The sequence below is a fragment of the Mytilus californianus genome, unplaced genomic scaffold, assembly GCF_021869535.1.
Source record: "Mytilus californianus isolate M0D057914Y unplaced genomic scaffold, xbMytCali1.0.p SCAF_1, whole genome shotgun sequence".
Classification (NCBI taxonomy): Eukaryota; Metazoa; Mollusca; class Bivalvia; order Mytilida; family Mytilidae; genus Mytilus; species Mytilus californianus.
In genome coordinates, this window is record NW_026262581.1 from 76,907,053 (window position 1) to 76,930,334 (window position 23,282).

A 23,282-nucleotide genomic window follows, 5' to 3' on the forward strand; every position below is an offset into this window, starting at 1 on the left:
AAATAAAAACATAGAAATTAGGTTAAGTTTGTCTTGAAGTGTTAAAAGGTTTAAAAAAAAACTTGTTTTGTATCTCTCTCATACAGTATACAAACTCCATCAATATCACTGCTATGTTAGCGGTTCTTATATGTCAGATCTCTGTTATTTTTATTTTGTAATTCGATAACGAATTTGGTAGTGATTGATGAAAGTCTTTGTAGCATTTATTGTTGATAAGACTCGGTAAGTGAAATCTGTAAAAGCTTAACGAAATGTATATGCACCTCTCTATTGATCTCTTCGAAGAGCAACGACAAAAGTGTTACAAGCGACGACATTATGGACAAAAGGAAAACAGTGATTATAATACACAAAACTTCACACAGAAAACTAAAGATAAAGCAAAACGAACCCAACAATGAATGATGCTAATGGCTAGTAAAACATCGGTGATGTGTCAATCAAAGAAAACAGGACATGATTTTGGCTAATCAAAGTCGAATATATCCGTGGTAATCTATACTACATATTCCTAAAGGGAGAACCAAATCATAATGATGTCCGTTAAACTATTGAACTGATATATAATTTCAACTTTACCCTTTGAACCCTTGGTTTAGTAGCTTACTTGTATGTGGTTTAACATATCATTTGTATTTTGCAGAGTATAAGCCTGTAGACAGAGAACGAGCAAAAAGTCATCATTCTGGACTTGGTCGAACTAGCTCTATCCGCAACGTTTTCAACACGATTTTCCATGTAATTATAATTTTTTAATCGAACTTTTTATCAATGTAATCAAAATTGAAAAAACATTATAAATTTGAGAAAAAGTGATTCTAAGTTGTATTCAATTACTGAACTAAATACATGTATTTGTTTCGTGTAATTGTTGAATTTTAAATTTAATCATGAAACCACAAATAACTACATGTATTCAAATCATATGATGTAATGTTTCGTGCCAGTTGGTTGTTATCATAAATTATAAAATGTGTAGTAGACGGCGGATGTTATATTTTAACATATCAGTGAGAGACCAGAAATCTATAATTCAGGCGTGAGCAAAAATTAAAACAATAAGTGTATGCGTACAAAGATCTTTTCTGGATTTACCTTCATCAGGTACGCTCAAAACCGAATAATTGTTTGCCAAGGATATATAAGAACCGGAACAGTTGAAGAGCTTTATGACCAAATAGGACCTAAAAATAATAGCCAAATACATCTAAGGTCAGCTCTGCCTTAGTTTCGTAATAATTTCTAAATTTGTAAATGGACAATGTAAGAAATGTTTGTTTTAAATCATGACTACTGAGCTGATGATAACCTCGGCCGGATAGTCCACCAGCAGCGGTTTCGACTCAGTGCTGTAGAGAATGAAAACAACGCTTTCTAAATTTTATGCGTACGAAGCTCTTTTCTGGATTTACCTTCATCAGGAAATCCGAATATTTGAAAGCCAAAATTATATAAGAACCAGAACAGTTGAAGAGCTATATGACCAAATAAGACCTAAAACGATAACCAAATCGTTCAAATCTAAAGGGGTTGGACATTTTAAGGTGTCTCATTGTTTTATATTGGTTGTTGGAATGTTCTATCACGGTCAAAACATTTTAATTTTATCAAACTTTGAAACAAGACTTTTTAAAAAGCCATTCCCTCACTTATAAAATGTTTTGTGCCAAACATCTAGATTGAAACTTGTAATGTAACCTTATACTGGGTACCTGGTGGAAAAAAATCACCAAAGATACCAGGCTTATCATTTGATACGTCAGATGCGCGTTTCGTCTACATATGACACATTATTATACGACCTTAAATTGGAAGACCGGCTTTGATCAAATTTGTAAAGGCCGTCAAAAATATTATCAGTCCATCCATCCTATTTACTTATTTGTAAATGAAATTGTTTTCTAATTAATAGTTGTCTTATGCAATAACTTAATGAATTTAGTCACCATGTAAAATTTGACCCGATGACAGATTCTCGATTTAGAGCTTGTTATTTTGCAAACAATGAAGTCTACAAGTCACGAACAATGAAGTCTACAAGTCACGAACATAATATCAGCAGCCAAGATCAGCCGTCTCGATTAAACGGTGTAAATATGACTTTTTGTCTTTTGCTAGCCAATTACGGAACCCGGAAATTTAGTTACGATCCGGGTAAACTTATCAATCCTTTTAGGTGTCAGACCACCAATTCACCCACTCCAATTTAGAACGTATGGTAAAAGTAGCCCTTCCCTTTCAAAAAATGGTGCTTTTGATGTCATTGTTTATTTAAACTAATCAACAAATTTGCAGAAATGAAACTTTTGGTGAAAGAGAATTATATTCAGACCATTTTGAGCTAGAATTTACTTGTCCGTGAGTTTGCATTAAAAATTGAGGATTAACGCACTCCATAGTATACTAATTTAAGATTTCCAGAAAACCAGGGTTTATTTTTAGTAGTACTTGGCTTCCGAACGGTAGTTCTTCGTTACAAGACGTTAAACATGGTTTGAAAATAAGTTACTTATAGTTGATTTCCAGTACAGGATCCCTTAAGGTTCCTCTTCACCAGACTCGTAATTTAAGTTTTTTCTAGTACTATTTTGTCCGTGACTTCCGGACATTTCTGTTCTATAGTCATTATAATATAGCTCTTTGTCGGACCAATATTTATCTACTCGGTTTTTAAAGGCATTAATGGATGGGGCCTTTGTTATTTTATCTGGTAGTTTGTTCCAGGTTTTAGCAATTCTAACAGAGAATGAGTGTTTACGGATATTAGATTGGAATCCTTGGTGAATGACTTTGTTACTGTTTGTCCTGCTACTATATCTTTGTTGAGAATCGCCTGCCATTTTTAAAAATGAGCTTACTTCTTTGTCATAGTAGCCATTGGTTGTTTTGAAGGTTTTAATCATATCCCCTCTTATTCTTCTATAAGATAGTGTTGGTAAGCCTAGTTTTTTAAGTCTCTGGATAGCTCTTTGAGACCTGGTAGTTGTTTTGTTACCCTTCTTTGGACTCCTTCTATTTTATCAATATCTTTTTTCTTGTATGGAGACCAAACTGAACTTGCATAGTTCAAATGAGTTCTAACCATGGTTTAATACAATGGTATGAATGTCTCAATACCGAAGTATTTAAATGTTCTTCTGAGAACTGCAAATATGGAGTTGACCTTATTCACTTTCACTTATGTGATTCTCAAAGGTGAGTTCTGAGTCGATAAGGACTCCTATATCTTTTTCCTCTTTAACCTTTGCTGTTGGATGATTTAGTAGATTATAATTTGGTGATTGATCAGTGCTGTTAGATTTCTTAGATATTTTCATGTATTTACATTTTTCAGGGTGAAATTTGAGTAACCATTTGTCACTCCAGGCTTCCATCTTATGTAGATCTTCTTGTAGAATTTCTCTGTCATTCTGGGTTTTTATTATTCTGAAGATTTTGGTGTCATCTGCAAATAGGTAGGCATCAGAATCCACTTGGTCTGGAAGATCGTTTATGTATAGTATAAATAGTAGTGGTCCTAATACTGATCCTTGGGGTATCCCTGATGTAACATTCGCCCAATCTGATTCTTCACCATTCACTATGACTTTTTGTTTCCTGTCTTCTAAGAAGTTTGTGATCCACCCTACTATATCTTCATTAATACCTAGATTTTTAATTTTGGCTATCAATCTTCTATGAGGTACATTATCAAAGGCCTTCATAAAGCCAGTATATACGAAGTCTATGTCAAAACCTTGATCTAGTGCCTATGTCCACTTATCAATCACTTCTAACAATTGAAGACCAGTTGACCTTCCTGCAATAAAGCCGTATTGTTTTTTAGAGAATAGGTTGTTCGTTTTCATGTGCTCTATAATAAATTCACGCAATATTTTCTCCATTATTTTACATACTACCGATGTCAAACTAACGGGCCTATAATTTTTGGCTAGTGATTTATTTCCCTTTTTAAATTTTGCACTTATCATTGCATTCTTCCAGTCGTTAGGTACTGTCTTATTCTCAAGTGACTGAATAAAGATAATACATAAAGGTTTTGCTATTGACTCAGCTATCTCTTTTAGTAATCTAGGCTGTAGTTTGTCCATACCTGGTGATTTATCTATTTTTTAATGCAGATAAGTGCTTCAGTACTACTTCCTCCTTTATTTTCTGTTTTGGCATTTCATTAATTACTGGTACCTGGTACCTGGTTTGGTGTTGGCACTTCTCCGTCAGGTTCATTGGTAAATACGCTGGAAAAGTAGTCTACAAGTATCTTTGCCTTCGTGCTGTTGTCCTCAGTTTTATGTTTTTGTATCTTCTGGATCTATGTGTAAATCCCCAATTCCTTCTTTGGCATGTAGAAAGGTGATACATGTATGATTCAGGGTTTACCTGGTTTCTGTGAAGTTAAACTTAGGTAAATTATTTAGAAAGCTGTGAAAATTGCAAAATTTGGTTGAATAGATTTTGAATTGGTGGTCTGACACCTTTAATTAAACTTATTCTAAAAGGTTACCAATTCAGCACTGTAATTAGACCTTTGAATATTGTTTTTATTGATATAAATATTGATTTTGTTATCAATAAATTAAAACCATACTAAATTTAATTAATATACACATATGCACTTTTAAGGTACTACAATCTGTCGATACTATATTTTGACATTGCACAAGGTCATGTTTTTCTCTTACTGTTAATGAAGTCTTTACACTAAATCCATTAGATGTTGGATGTGTACTGATAACTATTTTAGTCTTAGATGCATGAGTTTAATTAGTTGTTATTGACTTTGAACTAGCTGTCAGTAACTGCGAGTACTCTCACATCTGTGCTTTGTGTCTATTTTGTTGTGAGAGATGTATGAATAACCTGCAAAGACCGGTCTGTTGTTTTGTTAGATGTTTTTCTGCTTTGTAACGATCTGATGAGTTAAGCCCTATTCAACTGATTTTTATAGTTTATTTTATGTTGTGCTGTAACACCACTGTCTCAGGTTAGGGGAGGGTTGAGCGCTCAGAAACATGTTTACCTCCGCCACATTCTTTATGTGCCTGTCCAAAGTCAGGAGCCTGTTGTTCAGTGGTTGTCGTTGCTCATGTCTGTCATATTTGTTTTTTGTAATTGTTTTGTTATACATTATGCCGTTAGTTTTCTCAATTGAATTGTTTCATATTATTGATGTCGGGCCTTTTATAGCCGACTATACCGTATGGAGTTTTCTCATTGTTGAAAGCCGTACGGTTACCTATAATTACTTACATCCACTTCTTTTAACCTTTGGTGGATAGTTGTCTCATTGGCAATCATACCACATCGCCTTATTTCTATAAGAGTAGTTTTATGTTTCTTATATCATCACTATAGCTTTTTCGGAAAATTGATAAAAGGAACAGAGTTTGTGTTTAGGTAGAGGATAAAGTTAACGTTTTAGTTGACACCGACTAGAAAACGGCAACTTTAGATTGATCTTACGCTTCGCCAAACACTGTGACGTCGACATTTTCATCGTGCAATATAAATTCCCATGTTTTGACTATCGTGCTTTCGGTTTTTCCTCCATTTAACAACACAAATAAAACAATGCATGACAGAAAAATTTTATCCTCTGATATATCCAACATCTCATCTTGTTTAAATTTGACACATTTCAGCGGAGTAAATCAACAACAAAAGGAGTAAAGGAACCAGAGGAATTAGAAAATCTCGTGTCAAATAAAAAGAATAGACGATTCTTCAAACGTACACGTCGAAATAACAAAGGTTGGTGTATGTACTCTCGAAAAACATTAATATCAATACATAATAAAAATAATAAATTCTCGTTTGGAAATTCCATAAAGAGACCGAACATTATATTATTGTATGGAAAACACATTTTTCATGCGTTTTAATCCTTTGCCTCGTGTTGGGGGATTGTCACGCTTTTTAAATACTAAATAACATCTCTTTTTCCAGTGACAGTCCACATTATCCGATATTTATTCCAACAAATCCTCTTCAGAACCTACCAATTGAATTAATCGACTTTTTGGCTCTGGATACTAGTATGCATGCAACCAATCTTATCTGAAAAAATTACTTTAATTCAAGATTGTTATGTACATTTATATCATCTATATAATTAATTAAAGCTGGCTAACATGTAGTTACGAGAGAAAACTGAAAAATGAAATTGGTTGGTTTCTTTTTAAGTTATTTAGATAACATAGAACCACCTATTATTTTGTATACATACAATAAAACCGGTAGAAGTTTATTTTTAATTATACGCCAGTTATTGAAAATATGTACTAGAAAAAACTGATAAAAAACGTTTGGTTCTTATGAATATTGTGGATGTTCGAATATCACACTTTTAAAATAAGAAAATAACTTCAAGTACTTGCAAAGCGGTTTGTGTTCGTATCGACCAACAAAGCAGCCAGCAATGTGATGGTAGCATGACGAAAATACTACACAGAAGTTTTTAAGAATGAAACATATAAATTCCTTTACATTCAGGTCCGTATGCTCCACAGAGAGTCAGATAATAAACAATCATGTCATTACTACATCTCCGCTTATGGCCTCCTCTGAACATTTGACGGTCACTGCTATGTATTGGTTATCTAATCTACACAAAAAAAAATAATAAAAAAAAAAACAACGTGAAATATCGTTTCATATCGGCCTCTAGTAAGTGTTCTGCAACTAATGTTTCAAGCTTTAACTAGTTCCTTAACTACTATCAAAGAACTTATTATTAACTTTTGTAATAAAGCGTATGAATATGGTAAAATTTTCTATTTTTGAAGTTTAAAATATTTTTGGATGGTTTAGATAAATTACGTGCTACTGATGACCTTTTTAATTTGGTTGAAGTGTTGAATATTCGGCTCTCTACACTACACTTCCACAAAATCTTATCAATTAAAGTTTTCCTGTTTATTCAAATGGTCGTTTAAAAATCTGATTGCAAATTTATTTGCTGCAACTGAAATGTAATGAAAACGGTACATATACTAGTCATACGGACTAGAAGTGTGATGAGAGGTTAAAGCTGTCAATTTTCTCCTTGACAACATCAATGTACGTTTCAGCAATACAGTTGATCGACAGATTGTAGGTATTCCAATGGCACCAACTGTGCCCCTTTAACAACAGATATATTCTTGTTTTTTTATGAATCACATTTTATGGCCAAACTCAGTAAAGATCCATTTAATTGTTAAATTCAACAATACTTACCGTTATCTTGATGATTTTTTTTTCGTTAAATAATCGAGAGAAAAAAGTATTACATTTCAACCGAGAAAACTAACGGCCTATTTTATAACAAAACAATTTACGAAAAAACACACATAACAAACCAAAGGCTCCTGACTTGGGACAGGCTGTACGGTGACCTTTAGTTGTTACTTCTACGTTATTTAGTCTCTGGTGGAGAATTGTCTCAATGGTAATCATACCACATCCTCTTATCTGTATATAACATCTGCATACTGGACACTTAATTTTTCAAGCCTGTCCTTTTCATATATATACATAGCTGAGCAATACACAGTTAGGTGTTAGGTTTCGCATTTTGGCTCAGGTGAATTTTTCAAATATGAAAGTTTTTGTGCAACAAAATTGATTTTTAGATGGCTGAAGAATAATATAGCCTTCAAAGTGGGTTTATATGAACATCCAAATTGTTTTTTGCATGTTTTATATGCCATGTTATGTTTGACAGTCCGTATTTTTACATCCGTACCGCCCGTACGTCCAGAAATTATTTTAGTGTTTTTCAACAAATATTTTACGCTTTTTTAAAACTTTTCAATTCAATTTTATGGAAAAAAGAGGTGAAATGCATATGATTTTATTTGACCTCCTGATAGGTAAATGTCAATGGTTTCTGAAAAGGTATCATTCAAATGGATTGAAACTCTACTTTGGAAAAAAATTTTGGAGACTTTTTCGACATTTTCACCCCTCGCTTTTTGAATATTTTGCATCAAATAAATGCAGATTGTTGCCATGGTTACACCAAAAAGAGATTAAATTTCACCCTTTTAACTATTGAAAATCAAATTTATGGACATACATGACACAAACAGTAAGCCTTATTTGTTAGAAAGCCAGTGAAGGAGGGTGGTTAAAAATTATGAGTGTCAATTTTAAGTTTTTTCCTAACTGTGTATTTCCACCTTAGGATATATTGTTTCTCAGGTCAAAATCAGGCAACGGTAGTTTACCGATGTTCAAATCTCATAAATCGATCAAGAAGATAAATAAGGGTAACAAACGCAAACTAAGGGAACCACATGACCTCGAAAAGGAGCGAGACCGGATGCGCCTACCGAGTAAGCGTCTCTTGCTATGCATGCACCATAATCAGTCAAACTGTCACAATCGGGAATAAGACACAAAAAGCGTTTATTTCAACAAGAAAGGCAATGAATACATTGTTGTGAAAAGTTTGTTTTAACAAAATTAATATCAGATAATTTAAGCAAAAAGACAAGGAGGGAGGAGGGGGGGATGTTATAAGGGCACATATTAAACTTGAAAAAAATAATATGTGGTATGATTGCCAATCGGACAACCATTCACCAGAGACGTTCATCAATACCGCTAAGTAAGCTACACAGGGTCCAAACAGGACACAATGTTCAGTAAATAAAACCAACTGAGCAAGGTGAAAAATATTAAACTGGAAAACATCATCAGTTAAAACAAAGAACGAAACGTTTATGCGAGTATAAAATCTCTTTTTACCTCTCCAACTTTTTAGAATAAAAATTCCTATTTCTGAACATAAACAGCTATATTAAATACTAAAATATAACTAAAAATACTAAAATTGATTAAAGTGGAATTAAAAAAAAAAGATTCGAAAAACGACAGACAACAAGATGGCCAAAAGAAAAAAGAAACACATTAGCCCATAAAACACTACACTTTTTAAAAATATTTAAAACGCGCATCCCACCGAAACCCCGATAAACGTTCATATATGAACATTTTACAATACCACGAGTAAATGAAAATCCATAGAAAGCTATAAATAAGTTTTAAGCATTTAGGGTCATTGCTTCAGTAACATTTTTGTAAGCAGCAATCTCATATAAAGGAATTCTGTTGTTAACACGAACCTGAGAAAGAAAAGTCTGTAGAAGTAAGGGTCAATGTTTCAGTAACATCTTGGTGAGCAACAATCCTATATAAAGGAATTATGATAGTTAACAAAAACATGAAGAAGAACTTCACAGTTTTGACATAAAATCAAAGTTTCAATTCTATTTCCTGACTGTGTACTACTACCTTAGAATATCGTATAATCTTAGAACCTATATGCCGTATGGTGTAGCTTCTCCAATGCTGGTACAAAAAAATGGAAAGTATACACTATGGAAAATTGAAGTAAAGATGAATACAAAGTTTGGTTATTTTCCAACGTGCACTCAGTGTTCGTGCATTTAACATTCAAGACAAAAGTTAAAACTAATTATCTCCCTTTGTAATGTCACTAGCGATACTACTTCGGAATCAACTGTAATGTATATCTTCCGTTGTATTGTCACTAGAGATACTACTTCGGAATCAACAGTACTGCATATCTTTCGTTTTTTTTAATGATTTGAAAACATTACTGAGTTTTAAATAAATTAAGGATATTATTTTTCAGGTGAGATATGAAAGAAATTTTATACATATAATTCATGAATAAATCAAAGAGGACAACGAAAAAAAATTATCATAAAAATATTGTCAGATAATTAAAAAAAAAACTATTTTACCAGTAAGTAAAAAAAGCAACAAAACGTTGGTATGTCTATGTTTCTTTAGAGAAAAAACCTTTGTATAATTACATGTCCACAGCTGTAACAAACAAATACTGGGCATATCATAAACGTTTTTCAAACTTAGCTTAACGCTTATTACTCAATTACAACAGACATTGATTTTTGTTATATTGTGCTTGTATTATGATAAGAAAATTTCTCTCATAAATCATATTGAAAATTAGCGTTTTTGCTCGATTTAATGCGCATTGCTGGATTCACATTCACCACAATGTTGATTAATGGATAGAAAAATCAAACATTTCATGAGAAAAAAAAACATTTACAAGGAAGTTTATTATGTGATAAAAAAAGGAAGCAAACGACTTTTACGTTTGTTTTGAAGAAATTTGAATAAAATTATTCAAAAAACAAACGCCAAGGAAATATTGAATTAATTGAGGTTATAAAAATCATTACTTCATAAAATTCAATGAAGGATGTGTTCAAACCTAATTATAAATGGGTATGTCCGTTCATGCTTTGCAAGATAACACAGTAACATTGTCGGTGATATTTTTAAAGAGAAAATTAAGGAAATCTTATAACTTCTAATTAAACTACAGATCTATTCGTATTGTAGTATTCCTCTGCACATAATTAGTATTAAAACTGTATAATTTTTATAAGAGAGTACTAAATTTACTTTGTAAAGACTAGTCTGATAGAAACCATCTTTGCTCCCCTTTTATTTATAATTAAAAGCCTGGTATGTGTCTTTGATGAATTTTTACAGACGTTTCGTTCACGAGGGTATCAACAGCTCAGTAGTCAGCATTTTTGTGTTGACATGAAATATCATTGAAACGTGCATTGTCTGTAAATGACCTGTTTATGAAATGTTGAAGCATTCGAAACACAGTTTTTCCACTCCAAGGTTAAAATAGCCTTAGCCGTAATTGGCACACTTTTTCGGGATTTGTGGTTTTCGGTGCTCCTTAACTGGATTTGGCCTTCAAATTTGTTTTGATTCGAGTGCTCCTCATGCGACTCATGTAGACGAAACACGCGTCTGGCGTACCAAATTAAGATCTATTTTTTTATAAACGATCACGATAAATCAAAGGATTGGTTTTAATAATACAAGCAACACAAAGGAATTGTCTTGCTATTTCTCACTGTTGTGGACACCTGAAAACACCTTTAGTGCTGATCAATCATTTTTAAAAGAGTTATGTCCTTTGGAAATATAATTTATATGTAAAACTGCATTGTAAACACTCTAACGCTTACATTTTTTTGGTAGGTGTGTTATACAATTTACACTAAATGTTAAAATCAGCAATGATTAAGCACACTGATCAAATATTTTTACAGGAGTTATATCCCTTTGAAATAGAAATTCATAAAGTGATTTTGATTCAATTAATTTATTAACTGGATATATGAAATAAGTTTATTTTGGATTTTGCAATCCCTAAAACACTATCGAATGGTGAGTCATGAATGTTATCAGAGAACCATGATAGCATCTTGTACTTGGTGTACTTTTGAGAAAAAATTTAGACTATCAACATATTTCTTTTACTGTATATATATATATGGCTATTTGGGTTGATTATTTAAGTAAAAAATAACTGAAAATAATATTTTGTTGACATCATATATTTTTCTACAGCATTTTCGGATCGTAATATAATTCAGTTGGTGTCTTCACTTTGTTTATTCGTGAATATACAGTTTTTACAATTTTAGTAAGGGATTCCCTGATAATTAATTGTTATTGAAAATTGATCGATTTAATGTGGTAAACGGGCATCGGTGGCCGAGTGGACTATGAAAGTCTTCTATAGCGATCACTAGCCTGTTAACACTGAGGTTGCGAGTTCGAACACCGCTTGTGGCAGGTGCGTTCGACTCCGATCCCAATTGACTAGGATTGCAACGTTTCTTGTCGAAGGTTGGTAGATCAATCTAACTAGGCACTTCTTCTTCATCCACTAATAGAGATTTACGGAAAGTCTCGATAAGGGTGTTTACACCAACTTCGACAGGAAAAATCAAGGGGGTCGTATTAAAATTAAAAAATATAGTAAACAATTTACATTTCAAGGTAAAAGTTGCAAAGACATATGAGAAAAAAACAATAAACTGTTACATGTAAATACAATTTCTCAAATCGTATCCCCCTTTTGTTAGCTCATTGGATCAAAGGTATGAGAGTTATTGTCATGATCACTAGCCATACGTTGTTCTTCGTTGTCTATTCAGGCTTAAAAAGTATTTGAACCAAACTTAGTGTATGAGTCATTTAAACAAAAAATCAGTACACATTTGCTAAAATTTGTATTTTTAATGAAAAACGCGTAGTTGCAAGTGTTTAAATGAAAAAAATTGTAGCATTTATGAGTCTTTAAATCAATGATAATCACGATTTAGATCCATTTATATGAGATTCAACTATAAATAAGTTTTACGTAATTTATGAGCGTACATGCAGTTTCAAGGTAACAAATACATTATTTTTTTTGTCGGTTTTTCTGATTGCCTTGAAATCTACTAAATGAACTGTTTTAGAATGTTTGTATTAACTATAATGACAAATCACAGTTTCTTTTTTATTCTATGTAATACGTTTTTTACAAACTAATTTTAATCGACGTTTATGAAATGTATGTCTATCCTGTTGCCGATACTAGATCAACCGGTAAATTATTTCTCCTTTTGAATATTAAACTATTCAGTAATGATTTAAAAGCACAAAGATCCTAAAAATTGTACACGGCACTTTTCTTACATCACAGTGTAGAGAAAAGAATTCAGAAGCTTGAGTAAAAACTATAAATACGTACCCTTTTGTCATGTTTATGCTGTTGCCAACAAATTTATAAATAACAACAACATTATACTTGTAAAAAGTGCAATAACGTGTTAGAAACTAAGCCGCAGAAGAAAAACATTATCACTGCAAATGGAGTATAGTTATTTCACAACAACATTCATAAATATAGAAATGTGTCTATATTGTTACCGTCTATCCTGTTATTATAGTTTAAGTTACAGGATAGACAACATTAAGAGGATGGTTTAAAATAGTTACTGTTGTTCAATTTAGCAATTTCGATATTTTTTTTAAATGACACACATATGAATGCTATTTATCTGGTTCACTATAAAAAATTTATATCTGACAGCCCTATCCAATTTAAAAATGGACATCAAAGCCTTTGAGCAGTCAACTTCTCGTCAACAAATAAGAAATGTAGGTTATGACATTAGACGGTAGAAATGTTTCTGGAATGATCCTCCGCCAAAACTGCAACTGATTATTTCGACAAATTTATAAACGGCTACCATAACCTGAAACTTATTGACAGATTTTCGTCAAAAACTGATTGGCCCATTAAAACCTAACTTGATAGACATTACTTTAGGTTGTCATTTTCCCAAAAAAAGAGTACGATGGCCCATGAAGGTTGTCAGAATGGCAAAATAGCCTCTTAGACTACTTGGTTGGCACAAATTTTCAAGTAATTTTTATCAGCACTGATTATATGTTCCCCGCTCCCCCTTCCCCGCTGGTTAACTATACTTCCCTTTAATTTCGTATCCGTGGAATAGGAAATATTTCTATCTGAAAACTAGATTTTTTTTTATTTGTACACTATATCATTGTAGTTGCAGTAAATCATTCAAAAGTACTTATCTGGCGTCATATATTATGTCTATGATCTTGACGATACAATAGATTAAATTATGCTGTTAAGAAAACTTAACTCTGAATTCAAATTCTGCTGCTTATTACCTGTGGAACAGAAGATTGGTTTTATTTGCACAAAAATACCTTATGAATCAAGTGCGCCGTAAAATTCATATTTGAGACGACCCCTTCCCAGTCAGGATTCTACTTCGTCAAAATTATCTCCCCATTACGCCAGTTCATTTTTACAATCGTAAAAATGGAAGCCATTGTAGGAATGACGCGCTGCCAATTTAGCTCTTGAAAACCGATAAATTTATTCGCATAGCACCATTACGATCCTTATATGCCAGTTGTATTCGAAAAGACAAATGTATCTACTAGCTAATGAGCATCAGCTAATGTACTTGTCTGCATTTAGTCAACTTAAAACTATTGTCTGATCGGTTGTCAGGTAGAATTTTCGAAAATTCATAAACATTTAAAAAAAATTCTAATTCAATATTTCGTGGAAGGGCAGACTAAAAATTTTCAGCGGTTGAAGACTATAAACCCTAGATATCACACACAAAAAATGAAGTTTTTTCGAAGATATGCATTTTTAAGATCCAACTTAAAAGTCTGTCGTCAAGTACTTTTAGTAAAAATTTGCTATTCGAACACACCTACTCTGTTTTTGTGATTCATGAGAAAGGTATTTCACTTGACCTATATATTTCATTTTTTTAGTACTGTGAATTTTCGATGTTATAAAGTCAACCTGTAGCCTTGATATATAAAAATGATAGAATCTGAAGCGAGATGATGTATCAAATACTTTTGCTCTTTACGTTTTCAAGACAAAATATTCAACTCAAACACGCCCTAACATAAAAAGGTGCACTCGATTTTCTCTTTTCGATGCAATTGTTACCCATTTTTTGGAATTTTTTCTCGAGTCACATAATGGAAGGGCAGAAACGAAAATTAAGGAACAAATAGATTGATATGTTCTCCGTCCGTGGTAATTTTTTTTGAAAAATCGGAGGTTATGCATTTTTTAGATCCAACTTAATAGATACCCATGTCGTCGACTTGATATATAATTGTTCTGCTTAATTATGTAATAGATAAATTGAAAACTTATGCAAATTGTGTTTTTATGATAAAATATTTCGTAATTTAGCAAAAAACTGTCATTTTATTTGTTTCTATTAACTTTTAAAATTTGTGTTACTACAGTAAACATTACAGTAAGCATTTATCGCCTTCTCTAACAAAGAGCTTCGATTCTTTTGTTCTATTTCAACTGGGTTTCCGCCTGTTCCATTATACCTATTAAAGTCAGTGTCAACAGTCGGTACCGAGACTTTTCGTAAATCTCTATTAAACAATGGTCGCCATATCTCGTCACGAAATAACTAAGAGTGCCGAAAATATCGTTAAATACCTACAATTGATCAATCATTCAATTTGGTAAAAACTGACTTTTCATCGGAATATTTTCAATTGATCGGCTAGTGAATTAATCTAAAACATGATTTCTTGTTATACGAGTTATCTCTTTATCATTTTGATAATTAATGATTTTAATACATTAACAAAGGAACTAAAATTTGATTGATAAGATCGGTTTATATTTACAATCTTATAAATGATATATATATTTATTCAAATATCTGTTACAAACCTTGCGATACGGGGAACTGCTACTGCTGCTGATAACAATACCAATTAAAATCAATATAATTAATTTTGATAAACAGAAAAAAGACAATGTTTCAACCAGTTATCATAATCATCAATAACTATTTTGAATTCAGCGTTAGTTACGTCGTCTGCTTAAATCTAAATCAAATCTAAGAGATTAAATGTTTATTTAAAAATTAAGTTGCATATGAGTTGTAACAAGTGACAATTGGTTCTAGGAGTTATATCAGATCATATTAAGCTGTCACATTTCTGGGCAATACAAATACCAAATATTTCCAGCGTCTAAAATTAGAGGCAGCAGTAATTTACATATGTTCAAAATCTCAATTAACAGTCTTCTGTTTTTATAAAATTTCTACCTTTAATTTCTATCCTTATAAAAATAAAGAGATTTGGTATGATTGCCAATGAGACAACTATCCACCAAAGTTCAAATGAAGAGGCTGTTACCATATACAGGCAACCGTACTACCTTCAATCAGCAATGAGAAAAACCCATACCGTCTAGTCGGCTATAAAAGGCCCCGACATGAAAAATATGAAATGTCTATCCGTGCTCATTAAAGCATCATGGACCAAAATGAAACCATATTTTCTGTCTGGTCAGTTGCCTTTAAAGTATATGAAGTCGCTAAGGATGGAGGTGTATTCAGGTTCGATATTTTTCTTTGTACAAGAAAATGAAGTTTAAATCGTCTGATGCTCCGATGCTCGACGACATTGTGTCCATGGAAATTCTTAAATAGCACAGAGACGGATAGAATATGTTTAATTTACAGACATTATAATTTGAATATCTTCAATTAAGGTTAATGAAGCCTGTTACATATCATAACGCAGTCTAATGATTTCTATTTTCAAAGTAATTTGCTGCTATTTGTATGTGTGTATCTTTTTGATAGCCTTAGCAGTGCAAATATTGTGATGTTAAAATTTAAGTGAATTCCTTTCAACAATTTAGATCGGGAAACATGATTCTCTTGTCAGAAACATGGTAAATATTTGATATTTATATTTTTGTATTGAATTTTTATAGAACCTAAAACCACTTCAATTGAGGTACAAGAGGCTACTGATATATCATCACAGGTTCAGAATAAACTCATTTCACGACTCTTCACTGGTAATAAGGCCAACCGTCAAAATGACAACGAAAGAATGTTAGATGGAACTGGGCATTCAAGGACTGTGCTTGGAGGAATCCGCAATTCACTGATGAATTTGTTTAGAAACCGAGTTGTTGTTTAGATAATTATGGCATTGATTGATGGTCTGTTGTTCTTATTCTCTAATGTCAAACCAATATACTGGAATGGAATGAAAAAGTTATAAAGGTAATACAGTAAAAAGAAATAAACAAATACGTAGCACCCGAATAAAACAAACTGTAATATTGGGTACTATCAAAAACGTTTGTTGACGTATTAACCACGATCATTCGCAAACAGATAAATAAAAGTTTGAACAATTACTCTTGCGTTCGATATTGTAAATCCATTTGCCTAATCGATTTTCAATATGTTACATGAATTTCCTTGCGGAGTGCTATTCTGTTTACAGTTGGATAATCTTTATCGTTTGAAAAATTATTGTTTTTTCAGTTGAACTCGGTATGTAAATACCATTTATAAACACGAGAAATATAATATCCGACATAAAAAGATAAAACTCAATATGGAACCTTTTGGTACGTTCTATCAAAAGAAGATAGCAAATTAAACCTTTACAAAGTCTATTTCAAAGAAAGAAAGGAAGAGAAGCAAACCGTTTCATACTTCAATAAATGTTTTTATTACATTGGTAGCATTGAATTACATTGATTTCCCAGTCAAATAAAAACCGATAATTTCACATGTGAAATAAACGTGGTTATTTCACTCTCTGACGTCATACAACAATAGGCGTTGTCAAGACGTCGATAACGTCGGATCAAAACAAATTGTGAATGCGTAGAAAAAAGATATAGTTCCTTACATTTTCTACATTAATTTCATTAAAAAAAGCCATTTGCCAATGTAATAAAAAGAATAACTAATCAAAGAATTCAAATATCGAAAAATATTCAACTCGTGACCGAACAACACTGATAATTAACTCATGCGCTACGCGCATTCGTGAATTAATGTGTTGTTCGGTCACTCGTTGAATATTTTTCTCTATTTGAATTCTTCGATTAGTTATTCTATAAATAGTTATTTTGAATCCTTTTGTTTAAGCATTGGTTCGATTTTTAATGTTTCAACAGGAATTTATAGGACGAATTTATGCATTCTTTTATATATAAATAACTTTGATTTATAGACCTCATAATTATCTTAAATAATTGCATTGCTATTTCTTTGTTTAACATTTGAACTAACGAATAAGAAGAAACGAAACATTTTTGAAGATTCCTTATCGGAACTTCTCAGGCTTTAAATAATTTATTGTGAACAAATAAAGTCGCAAAAATGTCCTAACGTATTCCAATGAAATTCATAGAACTAAGAAAACTTTAATTCTAAAAATTCTTTCCCGACCGGTTTCGCCTATATTCAAATAATCATCGTTATATTTAAATACTTTTCCGCCTTAATTCTAACTTATTAGTCCATTTGATTTTCATTTATAAATGTTTTATTTTTTCTCCTTTTTGACTTTTCTAGACTAAACATTAAAGTTTGGTAACCTTGTCTCGTTCAGTTGACTGTCAGTAATTGGATGAATTGCCTAGTTTGGCTAATTGATAGGTTTATGTAATAGTTATACACCGAGGGATAGGTGTGTCTGGATAAGAAACCCCGTCGGCCGGAGGCCGGAGGGGTTTCTTATCCAGACGCGCCGTATCCCGAGGTGTATAACTAACTTACACCCCATTCTATACCCTATATTTTTTAACATTGATTATTAAATGAAAAAAAAAAACCGATAGCATATTTATTGACAATATCAAACCATGATTTATAAAAAAAAAAATTTTATTACATGAAACCCCACTAGTAACCTTTCTTATGGTATCTTTGTTCAAACTTTGACAAGTGATTATATTTTACAAATGTCAAAGTTGTTTTGCATATTCCCGTTAAATCCATGTACTAAAATGGATCAGCGGGTCAAGGTTGACCGTTTCGTGTATTCTTATTACAAACAAAAATACATCATGCTCCTTGTATGCAGTTGTCAATATGGACGGGTATAAGACGGACGACATTTTGTGGCAAGCTTTGGATTTGGTAGAAGAGACTTAAGATAAAGGCAATACAATAACCCAAAGTACTTACCTGTATCAGTGTAACAAAGGTAATCATAACTGTATTTTATATCTTACGGATTTATAACCCCCCCCCTCTTCTCGAGAATAAATAAACATTCATATTCGGTTCGGACATACTAAGGGATAGGTGTGACCAGACTACCAGACACGCTCAACATACAAAGATACAGATTTAATATTTAGGAACTCCCTTTTTGGGGGCAAACAGGGGCGATCCAGCTGGGGGTTCCCAACTCAAGAGAAAAAAATGCATATATCTTTTAAATAAAAGTCGGGTCCAAACCGCGGAACCCCCACCCCCAGATCGGCCAATGGGTAACCGTAGGGGGGGGATCACGGGAGTTATAATCCCCATTTGTTTTAAAGACCAATGCTTTAGAATAGAGACATATGACTGGGATAAAAAAAAATACCTTCAAGCAAAGGAGTATTTAAAGGATTATTTTTGTATTCAAAATTGATGCTTAATTTTTTTCGCTATTGGGATTTCCTAAAATGTTTTTTTTTTAATATCTTGAAACAATTTGTAGTGAACACTATTAGCAATTTCTTATGTTCATGCTATTTAAAAAATAATAAATTTCTATTGTTACGAATAACAATGGACTTTGTTTGCGGGATGTAGAAGCAGGGGTTTCCAGAAACCCCGCTCGTCACACCCTGTGGTCAAAATCCTTTGTTATTCGTAACAATAGATCTATTCAATTTACACTTGTTTCAGAAATAGAAACTATGAAGTATAACAATAGAACTGGGGTGTAAGTACTTATCCATGTAAAATTACAATGTATTCCATTTTTGAACGAATTGTTTCAAGTCAGTACTATCATCCTAGTAGGTTTGGTTTTTCGTTTTGTTGAATAGTCTTGTTGTTTTTGTTTTGGTAAGTCTAACACTTTTAAAGAAAGAAGACGGTTTGGCCAACTTATCTAGATGAGAATAAACTCATTACAGATACCAGGATTAAAATTTTGTACGCAAGACGCGCGCTTTGTCTACAAAAGACTCACCAGTGACGTTCGAATCAAAAAAGTTTCAAAGGTCAAATAAAGTACGAAGATGAAGAGCATTGAGGACCCAAAATCCCGAAAGGTATAGCGGAATACAGCTAAGGTAATCTATTCCTGGGGTAGAAAATCCTCAGTATTTCGAAAAAATCAAAGTTTTATAAACAGTTATCTTATAATTATAACCATATCAATGATAATTTATGTCAACACAGAAGTGTTGACTACTGGTTTGGAGATACCTTCGGGGGAGAAACCTCCACCAGCAGTGGCATCGACCCAGTGGTTGTCAATAAACTCGTCATAGATACCAAGATTAAAATTATGTACGCCAGACGCGCTTTGTCTACAAAAGACTCATCAGTGACGCTCGAATCAAAAAAGATTTTGGGGACTTACCTGATTCCTTTAGCTTGTTGATGTTACATTATTTGATCATCAGAGTTGATCGTATTGTTGTTTGGTAAGATTGACTTTCCTCACTTGTTTAACTGATTGCTGGTGGTTTTGTTGAATTGCTTAATTATATGATTTTTTTTTGTTGGTAGTTTGAAAGACTTGTCGCAGTAATTTAACTAAATGTTGGTGAAGAGATTGACTTGTCCTAGTTTTTGACCGATATTTAGGGGTTTTGTTGACTTGACTGATTAAGTCAACTGTAGTTAAAATGATTGTTGATGGTTTTGTTTACTTGACTAAGTAGTTGAACTGATTATTGGTAGTTCCTTAGTAGTTGTAGTGATTGCTGGTAGTTTTGTTGTCTTGCCATATTTGTTGTAGTGATTGCTGGTGGCTTAGTTGACTTGCCATATTTGTTGTAGTGATTGCTGGTAGTTTTGTTGACTTGCCTCATTTGTTGTAGTGATTGCTGGTAGTTTTTTTGACTTGCCTCATTTGTTGTACAGATTGCTGGTAGTTTTGTTGACTTGCCTCATTTGTTGTAGTGATTGCTGGTAGTTTTGTTGACTTGCCTCATTTGTTGTAGTGATTGCTGGTAGTTTTGTTGACTTGCCTCATTTGTTGCAATGATTTCTGGTAGTTTTGTTGACTTGTCTGAACTTTTTTGTGGTGATTGTTGATGGTTTTCTTTTTACTTTCCTCATTTGCTGTAGTTATTTCTGGTGGCTTTGTTGACATTCCTCATTTGTTGTAGTGATTGGTTGTGGTTTTGTGGACTTGCCTCGTTGTTGTAGTGATTGATGGTGGTTTTGTTGACTTGCCTCGTGTGTTATATGATAAAAACTTCATAAAAAATTAAAACCGAAACAATGGAAGATCTATATGACCAAAAAGTATAAGAAAATAGCCAAATCCATCCAAGGTCAGCATTGCCTGAGGGGAATGAAGTCTTAAAGTCGTTTTAATTTCTAAATTAATAAACGACCAATTTTAGACAGGTTTGTTATAAATCATGTCATGTCAGTACCGAAGAATCGACTGCTGAGCTGATGATACCCACTGGGACTGATAGTCCACCAGCAGCGGTATCGACCCAGTGTTGTAAAAATGAAAACAACACTTTCTAAATTTCATCCGTCCGAATCGCTTTTTTTATTTACCTTCATCTGAATGCTCAAAGCCGAATATTTGGAAGACGAGGATGTATTAGAACCGAAACAGTGAAAGATCTATATGACCAACAAGAGCCTAACACTAGCAGAATTAATCTAATGTCAATTTTGCATGAGGGAGTTGAAATCGTAGTTTCTTTAATAAATCTATAAACGGACAATTTTAGTGCCGAAGTACTGACTACTGAGCTGACGATACCCTCGGGGACTGTCAGTCCACCAGCAGTGGTACCGCTGTAAAAATTAAAACCAGACTTTCTAAATTTCATGCATAAGGAAGTCATTTTAAAAGTTTAACAAAACAGTATGGGTATGAAGAATTGGTTGTATCAAATTGAAAGTTGGGTGAGCCAAAATCTGGTTCAACCCAACGTGGTCCACTTTTATTGCAAAGTACATGTTCCTAGCCGGGAATGTGCCCGGCATTAGTTACTTGTTCCTAGCCGGAAGTGTGTCAATTGTTACTTGTTCATGAACTTCATAAAAGATTTTTCTCGGAAATTTCCATTTTATTTTAATATTAATGTTAATTTCATATTATACAATTTAGGTGAATATTAAATGATCTGTAAACCTGGGTTAAATTCACAACTTCCATTGCAATGTGCATGTACCGGATCAAGATGTTGATGATAAGTAACTATTTCAACGAATCTTTGAAGAGATTTTAAAGATATACTTTGAAGTGTATCATCGGATCAATAGTTATTACAAATCATTATGCTCAAAGGTATTCTTATCATGCTAATTTTTAGATTTTATAAAGATTTTTCTAACATACTAAATTAAAGTTTAATAATAGTCAATAGTACTACTAAGACTAAAATATTTAATTGATCACAGTATTTGATAGTGAGGAAATTGTCTATATGTTTTACATTATGATAACAAATGTCTGCGTGTACAGTGGAAGCGTAAGCAATTATCAAATGAAAAACACATTAAAAATATTCACTTGGGCAAATATTCGAAAATATCAGAGTAAACAATATGTTGTCTTAATTTTAGCAATTTTAAGGAAGAGTGGACTCTATCCTTATTCTGTTATTCAGACAGAACAACAAAATGTAATGTTTACTATGTTTAAATATTTATTAACTTTGTAAATATTTAAGGATACAAAGTATATAATTGCATTGAAAGAAAAAAATACCAATAATACACATTGGAAATTGATCACAGTGGTGAGAAACATGACATTTGACAAATGATATACTAACGTTTAAGTACATTCGAAGGAAATTCACAACTCTTTAGGGATTCATATCAAAACTATATATGTCGTTATGGCTTGAAATTTATATAGGTGTCAGACCACCAATTAAAAGTCCATATCTGTTCAACCAAAATTTGCAATTTTCACATCTTTCTAAATATTTTACCTTAAGTTTAACTTCATAGAAACCAGGTATATCCTGAATTGTACATGTATCAGCTTTCTACATGCCAATTTTCGACATACCTTTAAAATCATATAAGAAAGAAGAGGCCTCCCGAATAGAGGTACCACTAAAGATAACCCCTGGTTTTCTGGAAATCTTAAATTAGTATACTATGGAGGGCATGAATTCTCAACGTAGAATGCAAACTCATAGACAAGTAAATTTTGGCTCAAAAATAAATGGTCTTAAAATATTTCTCTTTCACCAAAAGTTTCATTTCTGCCAATTTGTTGGTTAGTTTAAGTAAACAATGACATCAAATGCACTATTTTTTGTCCGAGTAGGCCTACTTTCACATACGTTCTACATTGGAGGGAGTAATCGGTGGTCTGACACCTATAATATTTGAGTTGTATCCGGAAATACATTTGCAAAACAGTGTTTGTTAGTGTACAGAGTGGCCTATATTGGGGTTGATCCTAAAACCAAAAACAAACAAAAACAAACATGCAACAACAAAACAAGCGAATTGATTTATCCCTGAAAATAACAAGACGCAATAAGATAATTTCAACCTAACGATTATATCCAATGTCTCAAAAACGAAAGTTTAAAGGAGATTCCTTACTTTGTGTGCTTTATTAATAATATTACCATGAACATTGGACGTACGTAACAGCCTAGATAAAGTCTTGAGAATTTTAACATATTTAGGGGGTACAGAACACCTAATGGAGTTAACTCTTTAAAAAATCAGCTGACCGTAGTAATCACATACTATTAGTAAAGAGAAATCAAGCTTCTATATGTGCAAAATATGAGTTTGTCAAACTGCTTTATAGCCAATGAAATTATTCCTGTAAACTGTGTTGTTTAAATTTCTTAAAGTTTTTACGTTTTTGTGAAAAGGTCAGAGCAAATATTTTGTTAAAAT

At 32.6% G+C, this 23,282-nt stretch overlaps 1 protein-coding gene across 2 annotated transcripts in view; it reads left to right on the forward strand.

Annotated features, from left to right (window-relative positions):
* Positions 1 to 16,606, forward strand: part of LOC127724241 (uncharacterized) — a 28,488-nt gene extending 11,882 nt beyond the window's left edge. For both annotated transcript variants that reach the window (XM_052231172.1, XM_052231179.1), the window contains 3 exons: positions 647 to 741; positions 5,646 to 5,754; positions 16,172 to 16,606. In XM_052231172.1, the coding sequence (XP_052087132.1) occupies positions 647 to 741; positions 5,646 to 5,754; positions 16,172 to 16,383 (416 nt within the window). In that variant the 3' untranslated portion in view covers positions 16,384 to 16,606. The remainder of the gene's footprint in view (positions 1 to 646; positions 742 to 5,645; positions 5,755 to 16,171) is intronic.
* Positions 16,607 to 23,282: the final 6,676 nt, after the last annotated feature.